General features: G+C 45.0%; 1 protein-coding gene across 1 annotated transcript in view; it reads right to left on the reverse strand.

Annotated features, from left to right (window-relative positions):
* Window positions 1-264: 264 nt before the first annotated feature.
* Window positions 265-23,926, reverse strand: part of LOC124595570 (piggyBac transposable element-derived protein 2-like) — a 33,209-nt gene continuing 9,547 nt past the window's right edge. Inside the window, exons 2-3 of the mRNA XM_047134360.1 lie at window positions 542-644; window positions 265-416 (exon numbers count right to left, since the gene is read on the reverse strand). Coding sequence (XP_046990316.1) covers window positions 265-416; window positions 542-644 — 255 coding nt within the window. The remainder of the gene's footprint in view (window positions 417-541; window positions 645-23,926) is intronic.

Raw genomic sequence — 23,926 nt, forward strand, 5'->3', positions numbered from 1 at the left:
GCCGCCGCCGCCTGCCGGTCGCCGCCGTCGCCGTCTGGTCGCCGCCGCCGCCCTTCTCGCGCGCCGCCGCCATGTCCCAACCCACCACCACTACCACTATCATTTTCACCTCTCCCTCCGCTGCTCCAACCACCATCGCATGGAGCTCATCCTCCACCCCACTTCCCGTCCTTCCTTCTCTCCCTGTCCACCCCACCCCTGCGCCACTTTCGGCTGTACCCACCCCCAACTCCTCTTCCCCTATCACTGTCGCCCCATCGCCAGCTACAGACTTTCCGCCGCTCCCCGCACCGCCTCCGACAGGCTCCAAGCCAGCACGGATCTCTGCTCGACGTTCCACAGTCTCAGTGACACCCACGCCCCCACCGTCTGCGTCTTCCGCTGCTCAGGGTGGTCCTGCCCCCCGCCATCTCCCCCTGCAACCCGTCCCGCTGCCCCGTCCCCACCCAGTGGTGTCCACGAAACCTTCCAAGCGCCCGAATGCTGACCCTTCCCCCGAAGTCTCCTCCAAAAAAACCCCCAATCCCCGTGACCCACCCACTCCCATGGACGCGGCCCCGACCCCCGCCCCCGCCACGCCTGCCACCCACACCTTTGTCCTCTCCAATCCTGACCCTCAATTCCTTGATGCCCGCTCCCTCACTCTGGCCATCCGGAAATACTGCCCCAATGCTCCCATCTCCCAACTGATTCCTCGCAAGGACTCGGTCCTCATAAAATCCCCCAATGCTTCCTTCCACACCGACCTCCTCTCCCGCATCCCTCGTATCCAATTTGGCCAACGTGCAACCCTCACCCCCTACCACACCCCGTCCTCTCCCCGTCAGCCTCAACCTCCCCGACGTCCGCCGACCTTCACCGCTGTGATCACGAAGCTTAGCCCCGTGATCACGGAGGCTGAGGTGTTGGCGGAACTCAACTCCCGGCCCGACATCGAAATCCGCTCGGCCCGTCGCATCTTCAATGATGCCAGGCCGACTTTTCTCATGCGGATATTCACTGAATCCTCCTCCTCCATTGACCGCCTCCTCACCGAGGGAGCCCTCATCTACAATCAGCGCCATAAGGTGGACCCCTCCCGTTCCCCAGTCCAATCCTACCGCTGCCAACGCTGTCTCACCTACAACGACCACGTTACCTCTGCCTGCAAGAACCCCCCTACTTGTCCCCACTGCAAAGCTTCCCACTTCCTCAAGCATTGCCCCAACCTCACCTCTCCCCCCTCCTGCAACACTTGTAATGAACCCCATCCTACCTACTCCTCGAAGTGTAAAGCGAAACCTCCACCAGTAACCCCTGAGCTCACCGTCCCTGTCCGTCCTGTTGATGACCCCATCCACCCCAACAACTCGCTCCGTCGTCCCCCTACTGCTGAGGACATCATCTGTTTCACCACCATTGTGCTCCAAAACATCCACCCCTTCCAGCGCTCCCACACTCTTTCCCAAATCGCCCTCGCTGCCCGTTCCATCTTCCATCTTACCACCTATGCCACTTACTCCCACAACCAGGCCCACTTCACCTTCACCCCCCTCACCACCCTTGTCTAACTCTCCACTCCCATGGCACAACAACCATACCGTATCCTGTACCACAACATTCGCTCCCTGCCCACCCACAAACTCCTCTTCCTCCACACCCTATGTCAGCACCGCGTGGATGCCTTCGTCCTAAATGAAACCTTCCTTCAACCCCGTCTCTCCGTCTCCACGGCTCCTTACACTCTACACCGCACCGATAACCCGTACCCTCTCGCGCGTGGCGGAGTTGCTATTGGCCACCTCAAGCACCTCCCTGTCCGGCCCCAACCTCTCCTTAACAATCCTGCCGAGCATCTCACCCTCAGCCTCTTCTTCCCCACCCTTACCATCACCTGTGCCACCATTTATGTCCACCCTCGCACCCCCATCCCGTACGATTTCCTGGCCCACATTGACCGCACCTTCTCCACCTACGTGATTGCCGCTGACCTCAATATCCACAGCCGTGATCCTGCCGACCTCCGGCGGTGGCATCAGTTTCTCACCACTCTCCAGGGAGACCTGGTTCCCCTGCCTCAGCACACCCGGCCCGAATCCAACACCACTCCTGATGTGGTCCTTGCCTCTCCGAACCTCCTTGGGAGCATCACCGCGGATGTCCTTGACCTCATTGGCAGTGACCATGCTCCTGTCCTCCTCACTATCTCTAACGGTCGCCATCCCCGCCACACTCCTCGCCCTGACGTCCCTCCTAAACTTGTCCATGATTACTCCCGTGCCAACTGGGATGCCTACCGGGATTCCATTCACACCCAGGTTGACGGCCACGACCTTACCCTCCAGTCTCCTGAAGACATCGCTCGCACTGCTGCCTTCCTGCACCAGACATTGTCTGACGCCGTCGCCACCCATATCCCCACCAAAGCCATCCACCCTCACCGCCCCACCCTGCCTCCACAGGCCGTCCTTCTCCTTCGAGAGTCCCGCCGCCTCTACCGCTCTTTTCTCCGCACTCGTGACCGGGATACACTTACCCGCCACCGGCAATTACAGCGACACATCCGCAACCTGCTTGTTGCGAAGAAACGCCGAGCCTGGCGCCAGACATGTACGCGACTCAACACCACACTCCCCATCAACTCTTCCAAGTATTGGTCTGCCTTCCACCGCCTTACTGGGAACCGCCCCACCCCCCAGTACCCTCTCCTCCTTAATGACCGTCCCTTTCCTGACAACCTCAGTCAGGCCAACCACTTTGCCTCCCACCTCTCTGATGTTTTTTCCATCCCAGATGATCCCCACTTTGATTATTCCCTCTTCCCTGATGTCATGGACCGTACGAATACCTCTGTTCCTCCCCTTGCTCCTAGCTTCCAGTACTTGGGCCACACCCCACCTTCTGCACTTAACACTCCCATCGCTACACAGGACATCAGCCTCACACTCCGCACTAAACGCAACACTGCTCCCGGCCACCACTGCGTTACCTACCGCCACCTCAAACACTGCCCTCCCTCCTTCCTTTCCCTCCTTGCCACCCTCTACAATGTCATCCTTGCCACTGGCTTCTATCCCGACCTGTGGAAAACCTCCCGTATCCTGATGTTCTCCAAACCCAATAAGCCTCCATCTGATGCCTGTTCCTATCGTCCTATCTGTCTCACATCGGTGTTCAGCAAGCTCTTGGAATCCATCCTTTCCCGGCGCATCCATTTCCACCTCCACCAAAACCACCTCCTCCCAAACACCCAATGTGGCTTTCGACCTTCCTTCTCTGCTGATGACCAACTCCTCCGCCTCACTCATCTCCTCTCCCTCCAGCTTAACTCCCGTCGCTCCGCCATTTTTGTCTCACTTGACCTCGAAAAGGCCTACGACCGTGTCTGGCATCCCGGTCTCCTGTTTAAACTCCAAACCTACGCCCTTCCTATCAACTACATCCGTCTGGTGGCCTCCTTCCTCTCCCACCGCCCTTCCTATGTTACCATCCATCATGCCACTTCCCACACCTTCTACCCCTCTGCCGGTGTGCCCCAGGGCTCTGTCCTCTCCCCTCTCCTCTACCTCCTGTACACGGCAGATATGCCCCAACCCCCCCCCTCCAGTACACCTCTTGCAATATGCTGATGACACCGCATTCCTCGCCCTCGCTCCTACCCTCCAACGGTCCCAACGCCTTCTCCAGAATCACCTTGACCTATTTGCTGCATGGTGTAACCAATGGCTCCTGAAACTCAATCCTTCCAAGACCCAGGCAGTCATCGTAGGTCGTACCACTCGCTCCTTCCGGCTCCTGGATTTCTCCCTTATTGTCTGTGCCCGTCCTGTCCGCCTCACCCCCACCCTCACCTACCTTGGCCTCACCATTGACCGTCACTTCACCTGGATACCTCATCTCCGCTCCATCCAATCCAAAGCCCACAACCGCCTCCGACTCCTCAAACTCCTCTCTGGCCGGACATGGGGGTTGCACCCCTCTACCATCCTCCACACCTACAAATCCTTCATCCGTCCCATCCTCTGTTATGCCAGTCCTGCCTGGATATCTGCCCCCCCCAAATTCTATCAGTCCCTCCAGATCCTTGAGCGTCATGCACTCCGCCTCGCCTTCCGTATCCGCCTCCCGTCCCCCACGCGGATCCTCTATGATCTCATTCCTTTCCCCCAACTGCTCCTATTCCTCGAACATATCCGCATCCTCTACACCTCCCGCCGTCTCGAACCCCCTCACCCCCTGGTTGCTCCTCTCCTCTCCCATCCCCGCCCCCTGCCACGTCTTCACTGTTGTGTCCCCCCTACCCTCCATCTCTCCACCCTCCATCTCCTTTCCCAAGGTGGCTTCCGTCAACTCCCCCTCCCGGATGATGCCCTCTCTCCCTCCATTTATCCTTCCTATTAACTCTGATCCTCAATCCCCCTCCTTTCCTCTGTCCTTTCCCTGGGCTCCCTCTTCCCCCCTCCCTTCCGTCCTGTTTTCTCCCCACACAACCTCTCCCTACCTCCCTTCTCCCCCCCAGTCCTTTTGTATTCCCCTCCTCTGCCTACCCCACTCCCTGTCGCGTTTGCCCCCCACCCCTCTTATGGGTCCTCATCCTCCTTCAGCTCCTTTCCCGGCTCCCCCCTTCGCTTTTCCTCTCCTTTCCCCTCTTTTTTGTTTTCCCCTCTTCTGTCCAGTTTCCCCCCACCTGCTCTCGACTGTGGTGTCACATTTGCCCACTTTTTAGTGCAGTGTTCCAGTGACTATTCAGTGTTTGTCTTTCTCGTGTTGCGAACAGAAACCATGCTGTCGCTAGGTGTGAATTTTATGTCCTTTGCGAACAGAATCCAGACTGTCGCCGTGTTTTTTTTAATTGTCTTCCCTGTCTGCTTCGTACGTATTTTTCTTAGCATCACCATCCCTCTGTTGTTGTTTTAAGTTCCACGATTTCTTTTCGCCTTGTTACTCTCTAAGTCTCCGATTTTATCGCCTGTTTTTTTTTATTATTTGTTCTCTTGATCTTTCTCACAAAATCTGTCGGCTGAAGAGCGGCATACTAAGCTGCTGCCAGCCCGCCCCCTTCGGGGGGAGTTGAAATTCAATAAATGAAAAAAAAAAAAACACCAGTAAAAGAGCTTTAACCTTTACGCAGTGGGAAAGTACTTCACCTTTTCGTGCTTCTACTCGCGCCCTTCACTCTCGGCCTATTTTGCAGAAGCAGTTCACTGGAGCAGAACCACGCGCCGCCTATCCAGGCGGGATACAAAAGAAAGTGTAATGTGTGTTTAATAAATGGAGTCCTAGAGTATATTGCTGAAGATTAGATTGGTATATCAGATTACTGAGGAGCTGGCCCTCAATCTAACAAGACTAATAGAAGTGAAAGTTGATAGGACATATCCTGAGTCTCAAGGAAATGTCAGTTTGCCAGCGCAAGTTGCGGGAAGGAGGATTGGTTAACCGTTCAGGGCGACCAGAGTTTGACTGCAATCAGCAGGTTCAAATGCAAAGACGATGAATTTTACAAGAATAAAGTAGCATGGAGAGCTGCATCAAAGAAGTCGTCGAACTGAAGAGAACAACAATAACAACAAGAATGATCTGTTTTTTTTTTGTTTTTTTTTTTTGTAATTGATCCGTAATGCTGTCGTAAGTCATGAGAATATGTGGCGGACATCCTCTTAGCGCGAGATCATGCCTGTACACCATGCTTGTGCTTGAGGCCGATAGTCCGTAGTTAAGTTGTGAGCTCTGTCATGTAATTAGATGAAATCAGTATCAGAGGACTAAGATTGTGAGGAGATTTTATGCTAGTTATATGTGGCCGGGATAATTAACTTTAAATATTTAAATCTATACTTACCTCAAGGCGTGTGGTGGAAAGTACATGCGATAGCACTCATCACCTAACCTGTTCCTTCCCTCGAATGGTGAGTGGGAAAAATAGCTGTCGGCAAGTCTCTATGGGAGTTACAATTCATCGGATTCGTTACTCGTGTTCGTTCTCCGAGGACCATGTAACGGCCCTACAGTCACATAAGTCTTCTCATTCCCCAGTAAGGTACTAATTTCAAATCTAATGGGAGGATAATGAAAATCAACCTATATGAGTGATGGAGGAAAGACATTACATTTGAAACATCCCTTTTATTAATAATCGTGAGGAAATGGTTTCTTGTTCACTGCTTGAGAACATATGAGCCGCCACCCGACTAGCCTACCCCACCCGGAGGGGCGCAGTACAGGAGCCGGCAAAACTGAGGCTAATGTGCTGTGGGCGGCCAGTTGTGGTCTAAGAGGCACGGCATCCACGACTGGTGACCTTTTGTAAAGAGCGAGACAAAATAGAACATTTTAACAGTAGTTGCACAGTATTCATTCTGGACTGACTGATACACGATGGAGCCACGGCCTTTGCTGTTATTATTAATATTTTTGGAAGACAGGAAAGGAAGTTCGTTGTACGACGTGCGTGCAGTGCCTGTAATATTATTGGAAGAATATATTGTGTTTTATGTTCAGTGATCAACTGTTTATTTTACACAGTGAGGTGATATGAAATATGAAAGTACTCATATTTCACTTTCGGTAATTTAGCGCAGTTTTTTTCTCTCTCTCTCTCTTTAAAATAGCCCTGCGTGAAGCTGAGAAAAACATTTGCTCTTCGTTTATACATTTTTTGTCCGACCGTTTTCGTTAACGACACTCGGATTCTTGAAACTTTTGAAAGCAATCAGGTGTTAAATATAAGAGCACAGTTAAGATTTTTTTCTATAAATAATTCAAATTTTTTCATGTGACTCGTTGTAGGTCCCTCATTTCTATGTACCAACTGACTCAAACTGCTAAAGCTTTAATTTTTACTGCACTTACGAGCTCGGGACTCAATAATAAGAAATGGAGTCGTTACCACCATATGGGAGTAAATAATATATTTGCTTCACTCTTCTAGGGGAGGAACACGGAATCAACCCAGACGCCATTATGTACTGCCCTCTCGGTCTCAAGAACAAAGAGCCCGAATTATTTCTCAAGGTTTGTGTTTGCTCGTGGCCGTCGATTTCTGGAGAAAAGATATTCGTTCTCCTCTAAGTTCACAATAAGCAATGTTAGAACGTCTTATATACTTCTAGAGCAGACAGATGTTACATATGCACTCCTCAACGTATACCCATTTTTTCGATGGCACTTCTTGAAAATGTGAGAAACGCTTTTCTTTTTCGAATCAGATGGAACGGTTCGCTGCTCCAACAAGCTGTAATAAAATGCTTCTAGGAAAGGAGCAAGAAACGTAAGTAACAAACGCTTTTCTTTTTCGAATCAGATGGAAAGGTCAGCTGCTCTAATAAGCTACAATAAAATGCTTCTAGGAAAGGAGCAATATCTTTCGCAAATCCTACATAGAATCGTACCAATTTCTGTTATCTTCCCTCTGCTGAGCGACTTGAATTTTCTCTTTCAGTCTGTCGTTTCGACGTCATGCGATAATTAAATGTAAGAACTAGATTCCAGTCTATCGCAGTGTAGCGATTTTAGCTTTATTTGTGTCATTTGCCGATTCGCTGCCAGTACGGTTACTGGGCGCCATATCAGTAAGCAAATATTTACGTTAGCTTTAATTAAAAGTTTCTAGTTCACTCTCATCGCGCTGTTTTTGATTTCTTTCCACTTTTACGAGTTAATACGGCTTTGGCTTCTTTTAAACCCAGCTTTTATCTCGTAGCAACTTTCTACCGCGGCTATTGAACCAAGGAAAAGATCTCTCATTCATCAAATCACTGCTCGGCACATATAAAGTGCATGACAGATACAGCGATGCACCCAGAATGGGAGGAGGACACTAAATACAACGCCACTGATTGAGAGGAAATATGATGTTACTGTAGTGAATAAAAAATGATTCAGATTCACAAAGAACTCGGTAAAAGAACGGCTCTGAGCACAATGGGACTTAACATCTGAGGTCATCAGTCCCCTAGAACGGAAAACTACTTGAACCTAACTAACCTAAGGACATCACACACATCCATGCCAGAGGCAGGGTTCGAACCTGCGACCGTAGCGGTCGCGCGGTTCCATACTGAAGTGCCTAGAACCGTACGGCCACACCGGCCGGCGTACTTGGGAAAGTGAACCCCTTTAATCTGTACCCCGTCTACCCTCAATGCATGCACTAATTCGTTTGGGAAGGGTGTCTTAAAGCCGTTGTATCCACTCTTGAGAAAAGAACTTCTGTAATTGGTCCATGATATCCTGCATACGGGCGCTGGATCGGAATTGAGACGTCCCAACATGTCGCATACATGTGTAATCGGAGAAACTCCTGGAGTTCCTGTTGCCCGTGGAAGTACCTCAACATCGCACCAACAGCTCTTAGAGATACTTGTCAGATGGGCACGAACCTCGTCCTGTTAAAAATGTCATCACAATACCATCACATCAGGGGTAATATATGAGGAGACTAGATGTCAATGACATACCGTAGTACCGTCATCAGGTGCAACAAGCACTGTGTCCTTGTAACAGGTACAGAGGTGAGCGAATGTGTCGCGGCTTACCCCAGTTCACCACTTCCAGGGCCACGTCATCATAAAGCGCCTGTACTTTCCATACAAACGATTGTGCGACTATCGAAGAATGAAATTAAGAATTAAAATACCTTTTCCAAACTTCGACAGCGTATACTTAAGTATATTAATGTTAATATGTGACTTGGGACACACAGTCAAGGATTCTCCAAGGCAATAAATACAAATCAAACCAAAACTCTGGCTTGTAAGTTCCAACAATTTTCTTTAACAATTGCATGACAACAATAACCTGCTGTTACCCCACAATAATATACGAAACTGCCACAGAATGTCTACGGGCGTCAAAGCCCAACCCAAACAATAAATAATTTTAAAACCCTCTTTACATAAATATTAAGACACATGCAAACAATAAATGGTTTACTGAGAAGAGCTCGCACAGAAGCAGGACACCTTTTAAGATACAGCAGAAACCACTCACAATTTCTCTTTCTGAATAAGATACCAAAAAAACAGTAGAATGAGAGGCATCTTTCAGGTATTACAAAATTTCAGTGACAAGTAATAGCACATCAGAGGTGCGCGCAAACTACAACTCAGATCAAGCCTGAATGAAAGCTGAAAGGAACAGTGAGGGAAGAAAGGCGACCGCCTCTGCGTCGGTTGAAACAAATAATAAAATACTCAACTTAAATGCGCCGAAGGACTGGAGTCTACGGATAAACAAAGCGAGCGCGCTATCTGTCATAGTTCAAACTGCGCGCCACCAAGGCGTCATCCCCCAGTTAAACGACCAGCTACAACGGAAGACGCGCACTGCTGATTATATCACTGAAACCGCAGCATAAAACCACACAGAAACTGGGCAGTATCCATAGTAACACAATCCTTAAAACATTAGAAAGCAGCAAATCATATACTTAAAAATATAAGAAGCTGGTCATCGTAACTTAACTTGTAACATAACCCCAGAGCCGATTGACTGTATTATATGTATTCCATAAACGCACACTCAATAATAACATTACGACAGGACTCCAGCACACAATAAATTTTTCATCATTAAGCCCCTGCTTGTTTACCTCCGAACACATTACCTAAATACCAGCAAACAGCCAGAAAAATCGAATCTGTGGTTATTCCGGAGTGTGCAGACAGATGTACACTCCTTAACCGTATCTCAAGTGCTTCCAAACGAGGCAAACCTCATTCACACAGGTAACCACTGTTCAATAAATTGTGCACCCGTGCTCAATACGAAACAGACAACATGGGCGTCCAAACACTGGGAGCACCGTTAACTGCAAACAGCATGAAATTCAATACAGCATGAAATTCAATACAGCAGGACTTCTAGAACCCGTATAACTCCACCGTAGTGTATCCGATTGCAGGCTGATACATTCCAAAGCCACTTTAACATGTTCACGTCGTTTAGCAGCACAGATGAGACCAACAGCCCTCTCATTAGATTCAGTACACCCTCGCCGACAGCACGCACGACTCCGTCCGCAGCCCTGCTGCCCAAGTGAGAGAAAGAGGCAAAGGATCCGAAAAGAGCGACCGCCGACTGCACACCGGAGCGCCAGCTAACCAACCAAAACCAGCCCTCTCCCCACAGCGTAGTGCGCTTAAATTGCCAGAGAGGTAACTGCGGTCAAGCGATACACAGTCGACAGCAGAGATCTTAAATGGATACAGAGTAACGACTGGCGCCAACGGTGCCACTTATGACTCGTTGTGATCTATGTAAAATGACTCATAAAACTTCCTTCTTTCATTCATTTGATCAGACATACTTCCTCTTATCCACTCTTCCATATTCCTTCTCCTTTTCAGTTCTCAAGTCTCTATTTATAATCTTATCAACGTTGTACTTCTAATAGTACTGCACTTCGTGGAGACCTCTGCGCTTCGCCTTTTATATTCCAATTTATTTTTGACGTAGTGACTGTTATCTTTCTTAAACTTTTCATTCTTCAGTTTCCCAACATTCAATATCTTTATATGTGTCCTTTCATTAGTACTTTTTGATCTAGTAGTAATATTTGCTACGAGTAAATTATGTTCTACAGGGTGTTACAAAAATATGCGGCCAAACTTTCAGGAAACATTCCTCACACACAAATAAGGAAAAGATGTTATGTGGACATGTGTCCGGAAACGCTTAATTTCCATGTTAGAGCTCATTTTAGTTTCGTCAGTATGTACAGTACTTCCTCGATTCACCGCCAGTTGGCCCAATTGAAGGAAGTAATGTTGACTTCGGTGCTTTTGTTGACATGCGACTCATTGCTCTACAGTACTAGCATCAAGCACATCAGTACGTAGCATCAACAGGTTAGTGTTCATCACGAGCGTAGTTTTGCAGTCAGTTCAATGTTTACAAATGCGGAGTTGGCAGATGCCCATTTGATGTATGGATTAGCACGGAGCAATAGCCGTGGCGCGGTACGTTTGTATCGAGACAGATTTCCAGAACGAAGGTGTCCCGACACGAAGACGTTCGACGCAATTGATCGGCGTCTTAGGGAGCACGGAACATTCCAGCCTATGACTAGCGACTGGGAACGACCTAGAACGACGAGGACACCTGCAATGGATGAGGCAATTCTTCATGCAGTTGACGATAATCCTAATATCAGCGTCAGAGAAGTAGCTGCTGTACAAGGTAACGCTGACCGCGTCACTGTATGGAGAGTGCTACGGGAGAACCAGTTGTTTCCGTGCCATGTACAGCGTGTGCAGACACTATCAGCAGCTGATTGGCCTCCACGGGTACACTTCTGCGAATGGTTCATCCAACAATGTGTTAATCCTCATTTCAGTGCAGATGTTCTCTTTACGGCTGAGGCTTCATTCCAACGTGATCAAATTGTGAATTTTCACAATCAACATGTGTGGGCTGACGAGAATCTGCACGCAATTGTGCAATCACGTCATCAACACAGATTTTCTGTGAACGTTTGGGCAGGCATTGTTGTTGATGTCTTGATTGGGCCCCATGTTCTTCCACCTACGCTCAATGGAGCACGTTATCATGATTTCATACGGGATACTCTACCTGTGCTGCTAAAACATGTGCCTTTACAAGTACGACACAACATGTGGTTCATGCACGATGGAGCTCGTGCTCATTTCAGTCGAAGTGTTCGTACGCTTCTCAATAACAGATTCGGTGACCGATGGATTGGTAGAGGCGGACCAATTCCATGGCCTCCACGCTCTTCTGACCTCAACGCTCTTGACTTTCATTTATGGGGGCATTTGAAAGCTCTTGTTTACGCAACTCCGGTACCAAATGTAGACTCTTCGTGCTCGTATTGTGGACGGCTGTGATACAATACGCCATTCTCCAGGGCCGCATCAGCGCATCAGGGATTCCATGCGACGGAGGGTGGATGCATGTATCCTTGCTAACGGAGGACATTTTGAACATTTCCTGTGTTTGAAGTCACGCTGGTACGTTCTCTTGCTGTGTGTTTCCATTCCATGATTAATGTAATTTGAAGAGAAGTAATAAAATGAGCTCTACCATGGAAATTAAGCGTTTCCGGACACATGTCCACATAACATAATTTCTTTCTTTGTGTGTGAGGAATGTTTCCTGAAAGTTTTGCCGTACCTTTTTGTAACACCCTGTATATCGGGGTCTGCTCCTTGACTGCTTTTTGTCATGTTAATAGCATTCTGAAATCTGTGGTTGATAATGGCAAAGTTTATATGGTATCTAGCAACATGTACTGCTGTTTTACGCGCATATAATCTTCGTATTAGCTCTGCAGAGAAGAAGTGCTTTACAGAAATCTATCTGCTTTTCTCCCCTTTCATTGGGCTTTCCCTGTCTATAGACTCCACCTCTTCTGCCCTCTCCCTGTACACTATTCAATCGTTCGATCATTACAGTTCTTGCTCGTCTTTTTCCACTTTATTCTGCAAATTGCTCACATATTTTGTCCAACAGTATTAAACATCATTTGTTACGTTAACAGATGAAAAAACGAAATACATAAGGAAAATAAAAAACTGCTTACTATAGAAAATGAAGAAACGCATTACAATAAATACATTAGTAATGGGAAGTTAGTCATTCACAACGGGGTAGGTATCTACTGCGGATGAGAGCTCATCGTTGGCGATCGTTAGCTTGATCCTCCACCGCAATCGGTTCCACCTGTTTAAGAATGATTACTACTCCATTTTCCCACCGCGTAAATGGACGTCCCCTTGTGCGTTTTTCAGCAGGTTCACAAAGCAGGACCCGGTTAGAGAGGGAACCTTCAGGGCCAAGGATGTGACCTAACCACTGTAGCCTCTTTCGCCGTAATATTCGGGTTAAGTGTGGATTGCCAAACCACTGATTCAGGTCTTCTTGCGTTCTTTGTTCCCGTTTATCTTCCATGGTGTTGTAGATCTTTCGAAGTACCTTCCTCTTAAGACTAAAGAACATGTGAGTGGCATTTATTATTCCATGGTGGACCTCTTTCTTAACTTCACTTATATTAGTCAATTTGGATCCCTGTTACTTGAATTCTTGAACTCATTCAAAGGTACGCCCGTCAACAACAGTATAATGAAGGAGACACTAAGGACGTGATACGACAAGATATTTTGTTTTATCATCATTCAACATCAGCCCAATTTTCTTCGCATTGTGGAGAAATCGGGAGGTCTCAGCGCAGACTTGTTCTAGAGTGAGGACAAACATCACAGCATCATCAGCAACCGCAATGATTGTGCCTGCTCCCACATCTCCAGTTCTCTTATTCCACAAGTGTCGCGGCTTACCGTTTCCACGGATGATATTAATTGTATCGGCGCCAATGGATCTCGTAGTTGAAATCCATTTCGAACACTGAATGGTGTATTATTTCACAAATAAATTCAGCAATGCTTGACTGCCGGGCTCGGATGTACCCCTACGGGTAGTGAAATTATTTAGACGTTGCCTCTACGTGTTGCTGTTGTCTCGTCTTTTTATGTGTATGGAGTCTAAAACGGGTAGTGATGGGATATACTGTAGGAGGGTATCCCCGTTTTAATCCCCGTATTCATCGCAACTACCCGAGGAACGACAAAATCACCAATGCGGCACACCAGGCATCCATCATCAAGTCTTGATATCGGTTCAGAGACGCTCCTCCCATGTCAGAAGAAGAACCGGCAACAGACGCTAGTATTCAATAGTATACAGCTTTATTCTTAACGGAACCACTTAGAATAGTCATAAAATCTGGATTATTTCATACAGTGAAGTATTCAGTTTGTTGTCATCTTTTTCATTATTTAGAGAGTTGTAGTTGTGTCCGAGTATAAAACGCAATGGAAATTAGTGTGCCGGATACCAATGGCCCCCATGTTAACGTGAGAGAAAGTAGCGGGAAGCAGCTTTGAACGATGTGTAATTGCTTGTAGTTTATCTTAGCTGCTTCCTTTCCCTTGAACTATCCTGTGCGCTCCAGTTTCTTTCTTCTTGGGTAATCTGTAAATTTATGAACGTGAGCTGGGAAGCTGCCAGCGCAATTCTCGTTTTCTTACGTCGACCGTAAACCTGGCTTCCTCGCTGAAAAGTGGCCGTTCGAGTTAAGCTTGGGAGAAATTCCGCACTCCGTTTCCCGGTCTCCCAAGCTAATCCACCACGATGTGAACTGGCCTCATCTTACGCTATGTGCTGTCGTTTAAAAATTTGCTCCTTCTCGTCTCGCTTGAAATTAATTTCGTATGAGTGAAATCTATCTCGCAGTTTAAACATTCCCTCCAGGTATATAGACTCAAGTTAAATTTTTCTTATCACACCTTCACCTGCCCATGTTAGGCAAAATTCTTCTGCCTGACTCATGTAGTACTATCACCGTCAGAGGGTGGTACGGGACTACAAGTCCCACCGCCACACCTCCAAAGTGAATTGCAGTGACTGAGTCACTGCCCTGTGGAAATTTACTGCCTCACCAACACAGTTAGACCGCAATAGACCGGTGATGCTGTATTGTAAAAAAAAAAAAAAAAAAAAAAAAAAAAAAAAAAAAAAATCTTATACATTCAAGGTGAACATCTGAATTTATTGTTTTTTGCATGTGTTCTCAAAGTTTAGAAGGAGAAATGGAAATTAACTGAAAACGGATTGCAATAGAATTAAAACATGACTTACAGAAGAAAAGAAAAACCTAAGTATATAACTTTCATACATTTACAGTAAGCTTTTGGCAGTGACGACTGGAATGAATGTATTTAAATTGCGAAGGCAGGAAGAACTAAAATTAAGGAACGAAATGTTATTTACAAAGGGTACAGAATGCACACTGCCATTGTAAGAGGGGCGTACTTTTTTTTTTTTTTTTTTTTTTTTTTTTTTTTTTGGCCCGACCAATTTTGGTTGAAAAAAATGCGGTATTTTTTCTGGGATATTGTGGAATATTCAGCCTCTGTAGATTCATGATCTTCCGATTGGTGGCAGCGGTATATGTAGACTTCAAAATGGCGTATGTTAAGAATGTGCGTTGTAAGCAGAGAGCTGTCATTAACTTCCTTTCGGGGCGAAACCAAGGTAGCGTAGATATTCATAGGCTCTTACAGAATGTCTACGGAGACCTCTAAGTGAACAAAAGCATGGTGAGTCGTTGGGTAAGGCGTCTGCCACCATCGCAACGAGTCGCGCAACTGAGTCGAACCCCTGAGTGCCGACCGGCTGCTCACATGTAAATTCTGCAATGTTCTAACGCGAGGACTCCGTCATTCGAGGTGATGGACGGATCACAAACAAACATCTCACAGCTCAAACGGGCATTTGACATGTCTGCGCACCCAAGAGGAGTTCACAAAATTTCATTAGATTGTTGAAACAAATTTTGGGCTTTCAGCCGGTCGTCGATTAATTCATTGCGCGATAGTTCGGCTGGGCACCTGCCAGTAATCTTCAAGTAATCCATCTTTGGCCTGCAGTTATCCAGTCGAGATATCGTGCAGTGAATTAAACAACGACCGGCTGCAAGCCCGAAATGAGTTTAAATACTCAATTCACCGGGAAAATTCTAAAATTTACTTCATTGGGCAGTTCTTCCTCATCCATCCTACAACGCAACTCTCGAACCTTCCGACTCCCATCTGTTTGGTCCAATGAAGGATGCGTTCCGTAGGAACCAGTATGTGGAGGTTACTGACGCAGCAAGACGTTGGCTCTTATGTCTACCTGTAGTGTGGTACCATGTGGTGATACAGGCTCTCTCAGTAAGGTGACGGAAGGCCACCGCATTGAACGGAGATTATGTTGAAAAATAGGATTTTGTAGCGAAAACAGTGAGGAATAATGTGATATGGGGAATAATGTGATGTACTGGAACCCAGAATAAAGCAAACCAATGTCAGAAATTTTTTTTGCATTAGCTACTGAACGCCCCTGTACATTTAGAGAAAACTTTTGGCAATGCGAACTGGAATATTCTCCTTGAAATTCTGATGGTAAAAGGGGCTAAACACAAGAAGCGGAAGGTTATTTACAACTTGTGCAACATCCAGTTATAAGAGTCGAATGACACGGAAGGGAAGCGGTGGTTGAAAGGGATTGAGGCATGTTTTCAGTTATCCCTAGAGATATTCGATTTGCACATTGAGCAAGCTGTAAAAGAAACCAAAGGAAGAATCTCGAGAAGGAATTAATTAATAAATCTTCTGGAGGATTCGAGAGAACGATTTAACCACCCAGATCGCCCGACTTCAATCGCATCAATCACTTGTGAGGCATAATCTAGAGGTCAGTTCGTGCACAAAATCCTGCACCGACAACACTTTCGCAATTAGGGGTGGTTATAGTGGCAGCATGGCTCAGTATTTCTGCAGGCGACTTCTGAAACGGCCCCTTAGAAAAATTAATCAATTACTGTGCTGATAAACCTCTTACGTTATTTGATTTTCAAACAGCTCAGCAGAACTGAACGTACTCAGACATTTCTCTTTTTACTTATTCGGATCAACACTAAACTGACACACAATATTTTTAGCGCAACGCAATCTGACTTTTAATAATCCCTACAAAAGAATGGCCCTGACTAACAATAACCTATACCTTCCATGAACCACTTACCTCACAAAAATCTTCGTTACTCGAACTACCTCAATACAGCGAGCGTCAATACTTCCAGCTAAATAAAATATCCTAACTACTGAAGGCACTAACTACTGATAGGCATAGTTAGCAAATGAAAGATTTTAATAGAGAACAAACAATGTATTTACCTTATTAATATCACAAATTTACTCTTTCTGATGGACACACGTCCAGATCGTCCGCTCTCAAAATTCTGCCATCTCTCTCCCCACATCCACCACTACTGGCGGCTCACGTCCAGCTGCGTAACGCTACGCGCTGTTCACAAATTAGATTAGATTAGATTAGATTAGTACTTGTTCCATAGATCATGAATACGACAGTTTGTAATGATGTGGAACCTGTCATGATTTAATTTTGAAGATATAAGGAATTGTAATGCACGATCATCACTGTATAATTTTACGTGCTTACCAGAAAGAAACGGAACATGTTAAACGCCCAAACGGTAGCTAAAGCTTCTAATTCGGTAGCGGAATAATTTTTTTTCAGATTTTGTTAGCACTCGGCTAGCAAAAGCAATGGTCTTCTGAACAGGAGTGTCATTTTCTATGGCTTCTTGAAATAAATGGGCACCAAGACCGACTTTAGAAGAATCCGTGCTAAGGCAGAAATCTTTTGACAGATCTGGGTGAGCTAGTACTGGCGCGTTAAGCAGCGCTTCTTTCAAAGAATTGAATTCCAACTGTGCCAGTTCTTCCCAGTTCCAAATAGTATTTTTTCCAGTAAGAGAACAAAGTTCTAGTGTAACTATAACTTGCATATTCAGAAAACGACGGTAAAAATTTACGAGACCTAGAAAACTGCGGACTTGTTTTTTTGTGAATGGAACTGGAATGGCTCTGTTTGCTTCTAACTTTTCAGGATCCGGCTCAATGCCTTCAGAAGAAATAAGGTGGCCCAAAACCTTTGTCCTACCGAATTTAGACTTTTACATTCAGCAAAAATACGTAACACACTGTTGAGGTTGCGATTATGTTTTTCCCATGAGGCTTCTGCTATCAAAATATCGTCCACATATAAGGTGATGTGACGTTTTAAGAACTATATGAAATTTAGCCCGCGAATGAATGCTGCCAAAGAAATGTTCAGACCAAAAGGATGTTTCCGAAATTGATAGCAAACGCCGAGACAAAGAAAAGCTGTGTATTTTCTACATTCTGGATGAAGTTCGATCTGATAAAAGCTGGATCTGAGATCAATGGAAGACAACACTTTTACACCATTAAAATTTTGAACAAGTTATTCCAACGTTTGCGGCCTGTCTGTTTCAGGAATGATGAGAGTATTGATTTGTCTCGAATCTAAGACAAGCCTGATCGATCCATTTTTCTTCTCAGCAACATGTAACGGTTTGTTGTATGAGCTTACTGCAGGCTCAATAATGCACTCGACAAGCATAGATTGTATTTATGATCTAACACGGTCCCTATAATGTGCCGTAATGGTCTAACACAAAATTTAGTATGCTCACGAACACGAAATTGGTATTGAAATCCCTTGATTGTTCCTGTTTTGTAACAACTGTGGAATGTGCTTGTAAAATCTCAATAAGGTCCTGCCTATCAGTGTAATTACAATTCTCAATTGTTTGAATTTTATTCTGAATTAACTGATTAGTATCAAATACGCCGTCGATATCATCCCTGTCAATACTTGCAGAGTGATTCTTAGTATCAAGTTCCGTTCAAAAAAATCGTTCAAGTGGCTCTGAGCACTACGGGACTCAACTTCTGATGTCATTAGTCCCATAGAACTTAGAACTAGTTAAACCTAACCAACCTAAGGACATCACACACATCCATGCCCGAGGCAGGATTCGAACTTGCGACCGTAGCGGCCTCGCGGTTCCAGACTGCAGCGCCTAGAACCGCACGGCCACTTCCGCCGGCTGTCAAGCTCCGTCGAAAATTCCGAACTGTTGTCTAACAGAAGGTAAAGCCGATCAAATTTCAAAGCTATTGACTTACCTTCTTTCTCTAAACTTATTTCAGCATCGTGTAAGTTTAAGATTGCTTTGTATTCATTCAAGAAGTCTACTCTCAATATAATTTCTGTTGACAAAAAAGGAACGATAAGGAAGTTCATAGAGAAACTGTGGCTTTGACAAAAGAATTCAAAGTTGGCTTGTTGGCGTACATCTACACTTTTTCCAACGACTGCACCTTGTAATTTAATCTTACGTAACGGAAGTGTGGGCAATCGTTCGATTTGTTGCATTACTAAAGGCTGTTTCACTAATTACTAAAATGGGACTGGCAGAGTCAAGTACTGCCGTAAATTTTACGTCATTTACTGTAATGTGAATTACAGGATATGCAATGTTGTTCTGTTTTACGTCGTGTTCCTGGAGTAAGATGTCCCTAATGACTTACATTTTTACGTAATTACTAGCCACGGCAGCTACGTCGTCAGCTTCATAAGTACGTATTGTGGCTGCCAGCGGTGTGAGTCACTGCCTACTGTCTTTTTGTTAGCGCGCGTCGTTATTGGGTTGGTTCAAATGGCTCTGAGCACTATGGGACTCAACTGCTGTGGTCATAAGTCCCCTAGAACTTAGAACTAACCTACGGACGTCACACACATCCATGCCCGAGGCGGGATTCGAACCTGCGACCGTAGTGGTCGTGCGGTTCCAGACTGTAGCGCCTTTAACCGCTCGGTCACTCCGGCCGGCTGTCGTTATTGGGATTAGGAGACCTAACTTCTATAAATTCACCTTACCGAGAGGGCCCTGCCCTGTTTGAATTCCGGCAGTTCTGATTAAATTCAGGTCTGGCGTTATGTCGGTAGTTTCCATGGTTCCTTTTTGTCGGTCATGTGGTGGAGAATTTCTCTCAGAATCGTAACTGCGCGGTGGACCGTTGCGTCTGAAATTGTTCTGTCTACCTTGATAATAGTTATTTTGGTTCTCATATTATCTATTTCTATGAATGTCTCCGTTATAGTCATTACCAAGGAGAGGTGATATTTCCCTGTGATTATTATTACTCTCCCAGTGGTTGTCATATGGGTGGTGTCTGTTTTGGTCACGATTTGCGTTGTAAGAATAGCCTTGTCGTGTCCAGTTATTGTTCCTGTCGTCACGGAATTGTGACGGATGTGACCTGTAATGATTTTTTTACTGTTTTCGCATCCCGCGATTGTCAGTGTCAATTTCCAATTCTTGTAACAGCCCCTGAAAAGCAATGTCGTCTTTGCAACGTCCTGCCAAAATAATATGTCCTAAATGTTCAGGCAATTTGATTAAGCAAATGCGGATGAGTTCTGAGGGGCTGTATGGGTTTGACAGGTACTGATTCTTGTGCAACATGTCTTCAAAATATTTGACAAGACTGGAGTATTCAGATTGTTCAAAGTGTTTCATTATCATGATTCTATGTTTTACGCGATCTTGAGTAGCTTGAGAGCTATATGCTGAGAGGAAGGCATGATAAAATTCTCCTTGACTGTGACAATCGTTAATGACCGATCGCATTCTTACAGCTGGTTCATTTTCTAAGTAGCCACACATAAATTGTAATCCGTGCTCCAATGACCAGTTGGGAGGAAAACAATGAGAGAATTGATGTAGCCACGCTTGTGGATGAATGTCGTTGCCAGAGTTCTTAAATGTTTTGAATTTACTTGTAGTAATGAGCAGCTTATAGTCAAAGTCATCGTGACGGCGAGTCGCAAATCGGTCATTGTTACGTCGTGTCGGCGGTTCCATCTCACAATTCGGTGCATCTTGCCAATTTCTTTCATAATTTCCGAAATGCCAAGTGTTATTACTTTGTGGCTTTTCCGTATTTCTAAGTCACTCTTCCCGTGTTGGAGCGCAAGTCTCCTCTGAAATATTTAATTCCTGTATTACTTGTGCCAACTGATCTTGTACTTACCGGATTTCTCTTTTGTACTGTGTATTAATTTGATTCTGGTTTTGTTTGTATTTCCTAATTTGTTCGTACTCTTCTGTGTCATTAAAGACTACCTGTCTTGTGTCATTTAGATTATAATTTACCGTCGTAGATAAATTATTTAGCTGATCCGAAAGTTCGACTACTTTCTCTGATAATGAACTAATTTCCTCCATGTGTCTTTCTGTACCAATTTTCGGAGTATCTACTGTGTCCTTTAAGTTTTCGTGAGTTTTTGCAAGTTTCGTAACCGAATTGGTAGATGCAACTGAGTCAATTTTAGCCCGCAAGGTCTCGTGATTTTCATGAACAACAGTTTGCAGCTCTTTTATGGCTGCTTCGTGATTCTGTAATGCATTTTCATGTCGCGAAAAAATAGGTTCAAAAGGCTCAAAAATTTGTGTTTTTACGCCATTACAGACTTTCTGACATTCCAATTCGATTTTAAATAACTCAGCAGTTAAACCTTCACGTGTTTGTTGAAGTGTTTCTTTAATTTGTTTCTCATTTTGTTCCATTCGTTGCTGTGATTGTTTATTATTTTGTTCCATTTGTTGCAATAATTGCAATAATAATGTGTTAGTGTCTGGAACACGTTCCTTTGTGCCTATCGGCAGTGCATTTGCACCGGCAGCATTCGTATTTTGAAAAGTGGAAAATGTGTCTTGACTTAATTGAGAACACCGTGAGGACGCAAAACCTGAATCTACGGTATTTGCAAAATTTTGTCCTGTCATTTCGGATTCCTGAGGTTAGCTGTTACCGACCGATCGAACAACAATGCTTCCCTGTTCACAAATTGTTTCACTGTCTACACCATTATTTATTGCCTGGTCCATTTCCCTATGCACAGTTACCAAATTACCATTCTGAATATTTGTTAATTGGTTACACGGTGGCGCTAACACCCTACTCTCGTTTTCACTGTCATATCTCATGTTACATTGCAGCCTAGTGTTACGTTTTTCACACGCCATAATTGTCACAATATTTCACACGATTGCACAGAAAAGCACAATTTGAAGAGCTAAAAGAGAAAACACATTAAAATAGCATTGAAAATAATATCCAATTAATTGGAAGTGTGGCTGCGAAATACTTGGTGCAAATGTACATGCATGCCACAACTGTTTTACACCACAACAATGAAAAACTACAACTAAAAAGTAAATTCTCTCTACAGTTGCCGGCCGGAGAGCGTGGGGTTCTAGGCGCTACAGTCTGCAACCGCGAGACCGCTACCGTCGCAAGTTTGAATCCTGCATCTGGCATGGATGTGTGTGATGTCCTTAGGTTAGTTAGGTTTAAGTAGTTCTAAGTTCTAGGGGACTGATGACCTCAGTAGTCCCATAGTGCTCAGAGCCATCTGAACCATATCTACAGTTACGCAGTAGCAATAAAAAATATCTACACTAATTACTCAAACTGTTGCTGTTGTTGCTGTGGTCTTCAGTCCTGAGATTGGTTTGATGCAGCTCTCCATGCTACTCTATCCTGCGCAAGCTTCTTCATCTCCCAGTACCTACTGCAACCTACATCTTTCTGAATCTGCTTGGTGTATTCATCTCTTGGTCTCCCTCTACGATTTTTACCCTCCACGCTGCCCTCCAATACTAAATTGGTGATCCCTTGATGCCTCAGAACATGTCCTACCAATCGATCCCTTCTACTAGTCAAGTTGTGCCGCAAACTCCTCCCCAATCCTATTCAATACCTCCTCATTAGTTACGTGATCTACCCATCTAATCTTCAGCATTCTTCTGTAGCACCAGATTTCGAAAGCTTCTATTCTCTTCTTGTCCAAACTACTTATCGTCTATGTTTCACGAAATACATGGCTACACTCCATACAAATACTTTCAGAAACGACTTCCTGACACTTAAATCTATATTCTATGTTAACAAATTTCTCTTCTTCAGAAACGCTTTCCTTGCTATTGCCAGTCTACACTTTATGTTCTCTCTACTTCGACAATCATCAGTTATTTTGCTCCCCAAATAGCAAAACTCCTTTACTACTTTAAGTGTCTCATTTCCTAATCTAATTCCCTCAGCATCACCCGACTTAATTCGACTACATTCCATTATCCTGGTTTTGCTTTTGTTGATGTTCATCTTATATCCTCCTTTCAAGACACTGTACATTCCATTCAACTGCATTTCCAAGTTCTTTGCTGTCTCTGACAGAATTACAATGTCATCGGCTAACCTCAAAGTTTTTATTTCTTCTCCATGCATTTTAATTCCTACTCCGAATTTTTCTTTTGTTTCCTTTACTGCTTGCCCAATATACAGATTGAATAACATCGGGGAGAGGCTGCAACCCTGTTTCACTCCCTTCCAAACCACTGCTTCCCTTTCGTGTCCCTCGACTCTTATAACTGCCATCTGGTTTTTTATACAAATTGTAAATAGCCTTTCGCTCCCTGTATTTTACCCCTGCCACCTTCAGAATTTGAAACAGAGTATTCCAGTCAACATTGTCAAAAGCTTTCTCTAAGTCTACAAATGCTAGAAACGTAGGTTTGCCTTTCCTTAATCTACCTTCTAAGATAAGTCGTAGGGTCAGTGTTGCCTCACGTGTTCCAATATTTCTACGGAATCCAAACTGATCTTCCCCGAGGTCGGCTTCTACTAATTATTTCCATCCGTCTGTAAAGAATTCGTTTTATTATTTTGCAACCGTCACTAATTAAACTGATAGTTCGATTATGTTCACATCTGTCAACACCTGTTTCCTTTGGGATTGGAATTATTATATTCTTCTTGAAGTCTGAGGGAATTTCGCCTGTCTCATACATCTTGCTCACCAGATGGAAGAGTTTTGTCAGGACTGGCTCTCCCAAGGCTGTCAGTAGTTCTAATGGAATGTTATCTACTCCCGGGGCCTTGTTTCGACTCAGGTCTTTTAGTGCTCTGTCAAACTCTTCACGCAGTATCATATCTCCCATTTCACCATCATCTACATCCTTTTCCACTTCCATAATATTGTCTTCACGTACATCGCCCTTGTAAAGACCCTCTATATACTCCTTCCACCTTTCTGCTTTCCCTTCTTTGCTTAGAACTGGGTTTCCATCTGAGCTCTTGATATTCATACAAGTGGTTCTCTTTTCTCCAACGGTCTCTTCAATTTTCCTGTAGGCAGTATCTATCTTACCCCCAGTGAGATAAGTCTCTACATCCTTACATTTGTCCTCTAGCTTTCCGTGCTTTGCCATTTTGCACTTCCTGTCGATTTCATTTCTGAGACGTTTGTATTCCTTTTTGCCTGCTTCATTTACTGCATTTTTATATTTTCTCCTTTCATCAATATCTCTTCTGTTACCCAAGGATTTCTGCTAGCCCTCGTCTTTTTACCTACTTGATCCTCTGCTGCCTTCACTACTTCATCCCTCAAAGCTACCCATACTTCTTTTACTATACTACTTTCCCCC

The sequence above is a fragment of the Schistocerca americana genome, chromosome 1 (assembly GCF_021461395.2).
Source record: "Schistocerca americana isolate TAMUIC-IGC-003095 chromosome 1, iqSchAmer2.1, whole genome shotgun sequence".
In the NCBI taxonomy this organism is placed as follows: Eukaryota; Metazoa; Arthropoda; class Insecta; order Orthoptera; family Acrididae; genus Schistocerca; species Schistocerca americana.